The sequence below is a fragment of the Cynocephalus volans genome, chromosome 17 (genome assembly GCF_027409185.1).
Source record: "Cynocephalus volans isolate mCynVol1 chromosome 17, mCynVol1.pri, whole genome shotgun sequence".
Taxonomy (NCBI): domain Eukaryota; kingdom Metazoa; phylum Chordata; class Mammalia; order Dermoptera; family Cynocephalidae; genus Cynocephalus; species Cynocephalus volans.
In genome coordinates this window covers 9,131,240-9,139,315 of record NC_084476.1, presented here as the reverse complement: position 1 = coordinate 9,139,315, position 8,076 = coordinate 9,131,240, and the positions used below count along the sequence as shown (strand labels likewise).

The 8,076-nt window shown below is 47.2% G+C and overlaps 1 protein-coding gene across 11 annotated transcripts in view; it reads left to right on the top strand.

The window, feature by feature from the left end:
* Window positions 1-341: 341 nt before the first annotated feature.
* The window catches only part of ODF2 (outer dense fiber of sperm tails 2), a 31,494-nt gene continuing 23,759 nt past the window's right edge, over window positions 342-8,076 (top strand). For 2 of the 11 annotated variants that reach the window (XM_063082539.1, XM_063082549.1), the window contains exons 1-4: window positions 1,699-1,849; window positions 3,243-3,333; window positions 4,231-4,347; window positions 4,585-4,710. In XM_063082539.1, coding sequence (XP_062938609.1) covers window positions 1,818-1,849; window positions 3,243-3,333; window positions 4,231-4,347; window positions 4,585-4,710 — 366 coding nt within the window. In that variant the 5' untranslated portion in view covers window positions 1,699-1,817. Of the gene's footprint in view, window positions 506-1,698; window positions 1,850-3,242; window positions 3,334-4,033; window positions 4,105-4,193; window positions 4,348-4,584; window positions 4,711-8,076 lie in introns of those variants that run through there. The other 9 variants (XM_063082547.1, XM_063082546.1, XM_063082545.1 and 6 more) reach the window with 9 other exon arrangements.

Here is an 8,076-nt window from a genome sequence, read left to right as displayed (position 1 = left end):
GCAGCAGTGCGCAGCTCTGGCCCCTAACATGCTCTCTGACTTCTCTTGGAGCCTAGTATCCTACGTATCAAAGCGAATGCCTTAGAGCTTTCACGCTTCTTTGAGTTGTGGGCGTTGAGGAGGCCCGAAAGAAGGGTAAAAATGGCGGAGGGGGGAAGCCAGTCCTTGAACGGCGGAGCAAGACCCCCCGCGAGGCCGGCTGGAGGCGTCGCGCGTCTCCTTGCCGACGGGACGCGTGGCCCGGAAGTGGGCGGGGCTTCTGGCGGGGCGTCTCTGTGACGCCAGGGGCTGGGCCTAAATGGCGAAACCCGAGAGGCTCAGGGGGGGGTTTGAACTGGCCAATGGGCGAGCTGCCGACCGGGTGTCGGAAAAGGAGGCGGAAGCGGGGAGGAGCCGCCGCCGCCGCCGGGCTGCATCCGCCGCGGCGTCTCCATGGCACAACACTGGCCTCCGACTTCAACGACTTCATAAGGAGGCGTTTCTGGGCGCAGCCGTGTCGCTCTTGGTGAGAGGCCGCCGGCAGGCGGGACCCACGACGCTCCGGGGCCCCCCGCAGCCGCCGCCGGGCCCGGTTCCCACGGGCGAGGTCGCCCCGCTCCCACCCCCCTGCGTGCTCAGCCCCGGGGTCGTGGGTCCGGCGCCCCCCGCACCCCTAACGCCGGGTCGCCCCCGCCTCCAGCCCTCTGGTGCGCCCGTCCCCCTCCTGTCAGAATCTGGACCCGCCCCGCCCACCGGCGCGGGGCCTCGCTTCCTCCCGCTAACGGGCGGCCGGTCGCCTCCCTGCTCTCCTGGCCACCAGCAGGGCTCTGCTCCCTCCTCTGCTGCCCTCGGGCAGGGCTTCGCCCTTCTCTCTATGGGCGGAAACTTGCCCCCTCCTGCCCGCTGGTGGGTGGTCGTCCCTTCTGTCCGCCGACCGAGCCTGCACCCCTTTCCTCTTGCCCGCCGGGGGGCATCGGCCCGTCGCCTGTTCCTCCCTGCGGGCCGCCTCGCAAGTCGCCCGGTCTTCGTAGGCAGCGCTGTCCTCGGGGCATCGCCTCCGGGCCTCCTAGGGGTCCCGCCCCGGGGTCCCGCCCCGGGGTCCCGCCCGCTCCTAGCACTGCCGGCGTCTAACCCTCTCTAACTCGGATGTTAAGCCGCAGCCGGCCCCTGCTGCGCCCGGGAGGGCTTTCCCTCCGCGGTTGGGTTACCCACTCGCGGCCGAGAGACCCTTGTCCGCTGTAGCCTCCTCTCCGCCCTCCTGCAAATACCATTGGTCCTCTCCGGGTATCTGTTCTGCCGGGAACGCCCCTTCTCCTAGGAGACAGTTGCCCCGGCCGCGTCTCGAATACCCCTCCAGCTCCCTGCGCGGGTTCCGGCCCACTGGGGCCCACTTGGGGCCTAGCGATTCTCACCTGCCCTCTATTCACGCCAACCAGCACCTCAGGTTCCCCCCCCCTCCGGTGTCTCCCACCTTCACTCCGGGCGGGGCCTGGGCATCGTGGTCCTTTCCCTTGCAGTTCCGCCCCACTCCGTCCCTCTCCGAGGAGGGGAGCTCCTGCTGCGCCGCCTACCGGCCGCACCCCCCCCCCCTCCCGCCCCAGGTCGCTCAGCCTCTCCTGTCTCCCCCCACTTTGGCAGGACAGTTGCTGTGCGACTTGGACAGTAGAGGAACGCCTCCCAAGTTTTCATCCAGCTGCCGCCCCCAAAGCTTCCACCCTCCCTCCCCTCAGGACGTTTGATGCTGGGCCCCTGAGATTCTCATTGACAAGTCCCTCTGGGTTCCCCTGAGCAGAGCCTGCTGACCCAGTTGCCCACCTTTGCGGCTTTGATGCCTAGCCATGTCTGCCTCTTCCTCAGGCGGCTCCCCCAGGTACTGCCAGTGTGGGGGTGCCTCTGCCATAGGGCAGGGAAAGGTGGTCAAGGCCCATAGCCAGGCTCGCGGGAGGCCTCCGTTTTCAGCTTCCCCGTTCTCTGTACTGAAAGTCTTCACCAAAACTTAAAAAAAAAAATGATTTTTAAAGGGAAGGAGGAAAGAAATGCACACAAACACAGAGTCCCTGCTTTGCCTCCTTCTCTTCTTCCCTTCCCAGGTGCCACAGCTTCCTGATAGCAAACAGGGTCACCTTGTTATCTTAATGGAGTACTAGGTTCAGAGCCTTTTTTTTGAAAGGAGTCCAGGGGTAAATAAATAACCCTGCTGTAGGAGGGGTATGCAGCAGTTAGCAAGGTGTTGATGGAATCCAGGTGGTTTGACTGGAAGCCCACTGAGGAAGAGATTTCCCAAACTATTGGTTTTAAGTGAACAGAAATGTTATAAGTGAGGGGGCGGGGGGAACCTGTCTTCTCAGTTTTGGTATTCTTCGGCTAAATGATTAGTAGAGCTCGACAAATACATATTTTTTTCTTTTTTTGTCAAGCTGCGATATATGGATAGCAAAATTCATACTAAAGTGCTCACGTACTCTTATCTGGCATTTCTGTGTTGCATTATTTTCCCCAAGTATTTGCTGGGAGGGCAAGGTGATATTTGTGGGTTGTCAGGAGGCAGTGGGATGGATTCAGTGATCATTCCGAGTCCCTTCCCATTCTGGAATTCTTGAATGTGCTGCTGCCAGATTTTGGAGCATATTAAACTTTTGCTGTCTTTGCAAATCTGGTGATGAGGCTGTATATGTATAAGCAGGGTGAATTACACATTGCATAAAGAAAAAATCCACTTCTTTGGATCTTAAAGAGTAGTAAGTGGAATATTTTGGGAAATAGCTACTTTTTCATCCTCTTAGGTAAATATTTGAGCCTTAATTTTAAGAATTTGAGTCACAATGACTTTTTGTTTATGAGCCTGATGTTCTTCTCATGTAAGTTATTCACTGAGCAATTTCTCCAGGGCTGTCTGCGCTCCAGGCACTGTCCTGGGCATTTTCACCCTTAGCCAGACTAGAACCTTGGCTGCTCCTCATGCACTGCCTGCTTTTTGTCATCTGACAGGATGACAGCTAGGCTTTTCAGAAAAAGGTCACAATATGTGTGATGCGATAACAGATTAAAAGGCTAGCGGAGCAACTTCCCATCACCCTGTTTCCATCCTACTGCTGGGCACACCATGTGTGTTTGGTGCTCGTCTAAAGGGAACTAAGGAATTCAAGACTGGTTCTCCTAGCCATGAACTTAGCCACCGTAAGCAGTGTGTAATTTCGGGAGATCTAAGAAATAGGAGAACTCTAGTTTTCTGCTTATAATCCAGTTCTTGTGCCCGGGTGCAGGTTTCCATCGTGTGGGAAGAACGGAGTAACAAGTCTCACGCAGAAAAAGGTCTTGAGAACACCCTGTGGTGCACCCAGTGTAACTGTGACGGTAGGTGACATACACGTGGAGCAGTCCTCTCTGGTCTGTGACCCTGCCAAAAATGCTTTTGCATCCCTTTCCTAGGAACTGCCTTACCCTTCTGGGCTCCCTTGTGGCCCAGATGTTCTGCTAGCTGCTGTTAGGCATATTCTACTGAGATATTGTTATTATTTTTGCCTGTGATAAGGCTGCCAGGTATGAGGAGCTTGTGTTAAACTTATTCTTCAAGGCAAATCCCAAAATCTTTAGAACAGATTTTCAAAAACAAAAACAAAGAAGGAAAAGAAAAAAATGAAAAGAAAAAAAATTTTTTGATGGGGAGAAGGGTTAGGAGCTGGTGGTGGGTGAGGGGTACGTAGCTGGGTTTCTGCCCTGCTCATGCCTTCTTTAGAATCTATACAATCTTCTTATCCTTGGCATTTCCTCCAGCTTTTTGTTTTCAGAGTCTTTTAGCTGCCTGCTGTCTGATTTATTCTGCACCCTAACCATTTTGTGTTTCCCTTGCTAATCTGCATGCCCAGTTGTGATTATTGTGTAGAAGGATCCACCTGCTTTTTAGTGGTGCTACACCAAATTCAAGGAGGGGGTATACAATCCAGCAGTCTTGGAAGGAGATACAGCTCTAAGGCCTGGGTTTGGGCTCTCTTGCAGAACTGATGGGTCTTGCAGACTCCTCTCTTGAGTGGACCTGGGTCTCTACGGTGGTCTTCAGCTGGGATCTCTTCAGGAGCCTGCTGAATAATACTCCTTCCGTAGTGTCTGCCTGCATGCCGGTAGTTGGTAGCTGTCCTGCTCGCTTGATGGCTAGGCTTTCAGTGGCCCCCAGAGACTGTGCGCTCTGTTTTTATGCTCAGTTTACTTATCCACAGATCAACCTTTTTTGTGTTGTCCTTCCCTGCCTGCCAGAAGCGAATCATGAAGGACCGCTCTTCAACTCCCCCCTTACATGTTCACGTGGATGAGAACACCCCTGTCCACGTCCACATAAAAAAACTCCCGAAACCATCAGCGACCAACAGCCAGGTAGGAGCATGCCAGTGGAGCGAGGTAACAGCTGTGGATCAGGGTGATACTTCCCGGCCCAGCCTCCTCGTGCTTCTGACTCCAAAGGTTTGGGAGACAAACACAATCTTCCAGAAGTCCCTTGCCTGGTTAGAAGGTAGGCAGGTCTGTCAGCCAGATGCAGCATAACCTTAGTCAGAAGAGGCGCCCCTGTGGAGTTGGAGGTGGAAGTGACCGTGGGTTTGTCCCTTTCCACAGAAATCTCATAAGCGTGGAATGAAAGGGGACACTGTGAATGTGCGGCGGAGTGTCCGGGTGAAAACCAAGGTACCTTGGATGCCCCCTGGAAAATCATCTGCCCGGCATGTGGGATGCAAGTGGGAGGTAGGCTTATTCTTGTTCAGGCTCTTCTTCTCGGACTGGTCAGATTCTAGCAGGACTCAAACTCGGTATGATTCACGGTCGACTGTAGCTATTGGAGACATCCTACTAGGCCCTATTTATTGAGAGCCTGGCTGAACCCAAGTATGTGACTTTTCTTTTTTTTTTTTTTTTTTAAAGATGACCAGGTACAATGTATATCGACAAAATAAAATTTAAAAAAATAAATAAATAAAAAAAATAAAGTCACCCTTCCTGTAAAAAATAAAATAAAATAAAAAAAAATAAAGATGACCGGGAAGGGGATCTTAACCCTTGACTTGGTGTTGTCAGCACGACGCTCTCCCAAGTGAGCTAACTGGCCATCCCTATATAGGGATCCGAACCCATGGCCTTGGTGTTATCAACACCACACTCTCCCAAGTGAGCCACGGGCTGGCCCTTCAACAATATATATTTTTAAAACAATATCATTGTTATTGAGTGAAAAAAAGTTTAAAAGATTAGAAATATCTCATGTCAGTATACATATGGGGTATCGAATCTTTTTAACCATTTTTGTTAGGACTGTGAAACTGATTGAACTGTTCTAGAGGCAGTTTGGTCACATCTACCTAAACATTGATTCTGAACTTTACATCTAGAAATTTATCCTAAAAAGGTCACAGAAGAATAAAGGGATCTGTTTATAAATCAGTTGCTATAGCATTGCTTGTAACAGAGAAAAATTAGAAGCAATCTAAATGTTTATCAGTAGGGTATTGGTTAAATTACAGTACATCCAAGCAATGGAATACCATGCAGTCATACAAAGATTGGGGTAGATATTACACGAAAATGAAGCATGGAGATGTACAACATGTAGAGGTTGGCCCTGTTTGTGCAGAAAAGAGGTATCTGTGTCTGTATGGATGCATATACTTACATATGCATAACATTTTCTGGGAGGATATACAAGAAGTGTTAAGCAGTGATTATCTCAAGGTGTGTCAGGCTTTAATGTTTTATTTTTTAATCCCTTGTTTGAATTTCTTTATAACAAACATAATATATTTTATAATTAGAAATGCTTTTCAACAAAGTAAAAAGACTTGGTAATTTTCAAAATATCAAAGGAATTCTGCTATGAAAATTGACTTCCTGTTGACATGGGTTGCTAGGAGCAACAATCCCCTCCTCTGGAAAGCTCAATGCCTGCTGCCAGTCCTGTGGCCACAGAATCCTAGAGAGGTGACTGGTCCAGGCTCTCTCAGTCACTCATATGGTAGCCATCTTTCCTAGTTTCTCCTTTGGGCCTGCCCCTTTCCACTTCCCAGTGGCTTGCTGTGTTTCTGGGAGCTGTAGCCTGACCCTTTCTGTTATGGACAAAAGGAAAAAGGCCCCATGAGGTAGAAGTGTGGGCTGGAGCTGGAAATGGAGACCAGAAGCTTCTGTGTACATGTAGGATTCTTGTTTGATTTCTTAAAACCCCTCTGGTATATAAGATTGTCTCTTGGAGAAAGGTTAGGTGTTTTCTTTTCTCTATTATTAAAAGCGATCTATTTTTTATTATGGAAATTTGGAAATACAGGAAAATAGACACTTGTAATTCTACTGCTCAAATCTGGCCACTGTTAAGTTTTAAAAAATAAGAATATTTTGTTGAAAAGTGCAGGGAAGTATACACATCAGAAGTGTATTGCTCAATGAACTTTTACAAGCTGAATGTATCTGTGTAACCATCACCCAGCTTCCTGCAAGCTGCCCTCTGCCCACTGTATCCCCATCATACCCACAGGTAGCCACTCCTGGTACATTTACTACCACACTTTCTCCTATGCGTGGTTTTTCTGTTGTTTTAAAAATATGGTTGTAATCGTACTATGTATACATTTTTCTATTTTCTTCCTTTTAAATATTAAAAATATTTAATATTTATTACTTATAAAAGCAATATGTAGTCATTGTTAAAAATTTAGAAAATCTGAATTAGCACAAAGAAGAAAGTAAAAAAATACTTCTAATCCCACCACCTTGAGAAGACCCATGTAAATTCTAGGTGGGAAACCTTCCTGATCTTTCTTATGAATAGACCCCTTCTGGTTTTAGTAAGAATGGGATACCTTACTTATCATGGCATAACACTTTTTTTTGTTTAACATATTTTGACTATATTTACATTGCACATTATTATTACTATTATTTTAATAACCATCTTTACAGTGATTTTTTTTTCCCCCCCCGCTGGCTGGTAAAGGGATCAAACCCAGGACCTTGGTGTTGTCAGCACCATGCTCTAACCAAGCCAGGGTTGCACATTATTTTTTTAAGGCAGTATTCCATTGTATTTACATTTGTACCATTATGCATTCAACCAATACTATCTTCTCATATATTTAGCTATATCCTTGCCTTGAATTTAAATATTGATTCACACTCTTAGATATTAATAAATCCCCAGAAATAGAATTGCTGGGACAAAGAGTTTATGTCTTTTCTTTATTGAACCCTATGAATCCTGCTTGATAGACACAATAGTTACATCCTTATTGAACAATTCTTTTTATTCCTGATGGCCATTATCTTCCCCTGGAAATCGGCACAGAAGTTTAGCCACCTCAGCTTAAGAGGAGCAAAGAACCGTATAAGTAATGAGAAATAACAATTACTTAATACATCAGAATAAACTTACAGAATGAGAGTCAAATTCAATATATCAAAAACCCATCAAAAACTTGCCCCTGGATTATATCTTTCTTTCTGGTCATAAAAGTGTTATGCAGTTTTGCATACATTTTTCTGGGGTGTATGTGCATTTTTTTAAAAAATATTTTTTATGCTGATGTGTTTTTTTGTTTGTTTGTTTTTTTTTTTTTTTTTGTCTTTTTCATGACTGGCACTCAGCCAGTGAGTGCACCGGCCAGTCCTATATAGGATCCGAACCCGCGGCGGAGCGTCGCCGCGCTCCCAGCGCTGCACTCTCCTGAGTGCGCCACGGGCTCGGCCCTATGCTGATGTGTTTTAAAAAGACATCATACCATGTGCATTTCAAATAATGTTTCTAATATTTTTCTACATAGCCAAAAAACAATGATTAGTCCTAAAAACTTCATTTCTTTTTTTTTTTTTAAAGATGACCAGTAACGGGATCTTAACCCTTGACTTGGTGTTATCAGCACCACACTCTCCCAAGTGAGCCACAAGCCGGCCCTAAAATCTTCATTTCTTAATATCATACAATATCTGGTTGATTTTCAAATTTCCCTACTTGTTCCTTAAATACCTTTTCAGCAGATTCATCTACTCTTGTACCTAACCACTATCATGTATCATATTCATTTAAAGGACTTTTGACATATTTTACTTCTGCTCTAAGTATGTGAAAATATC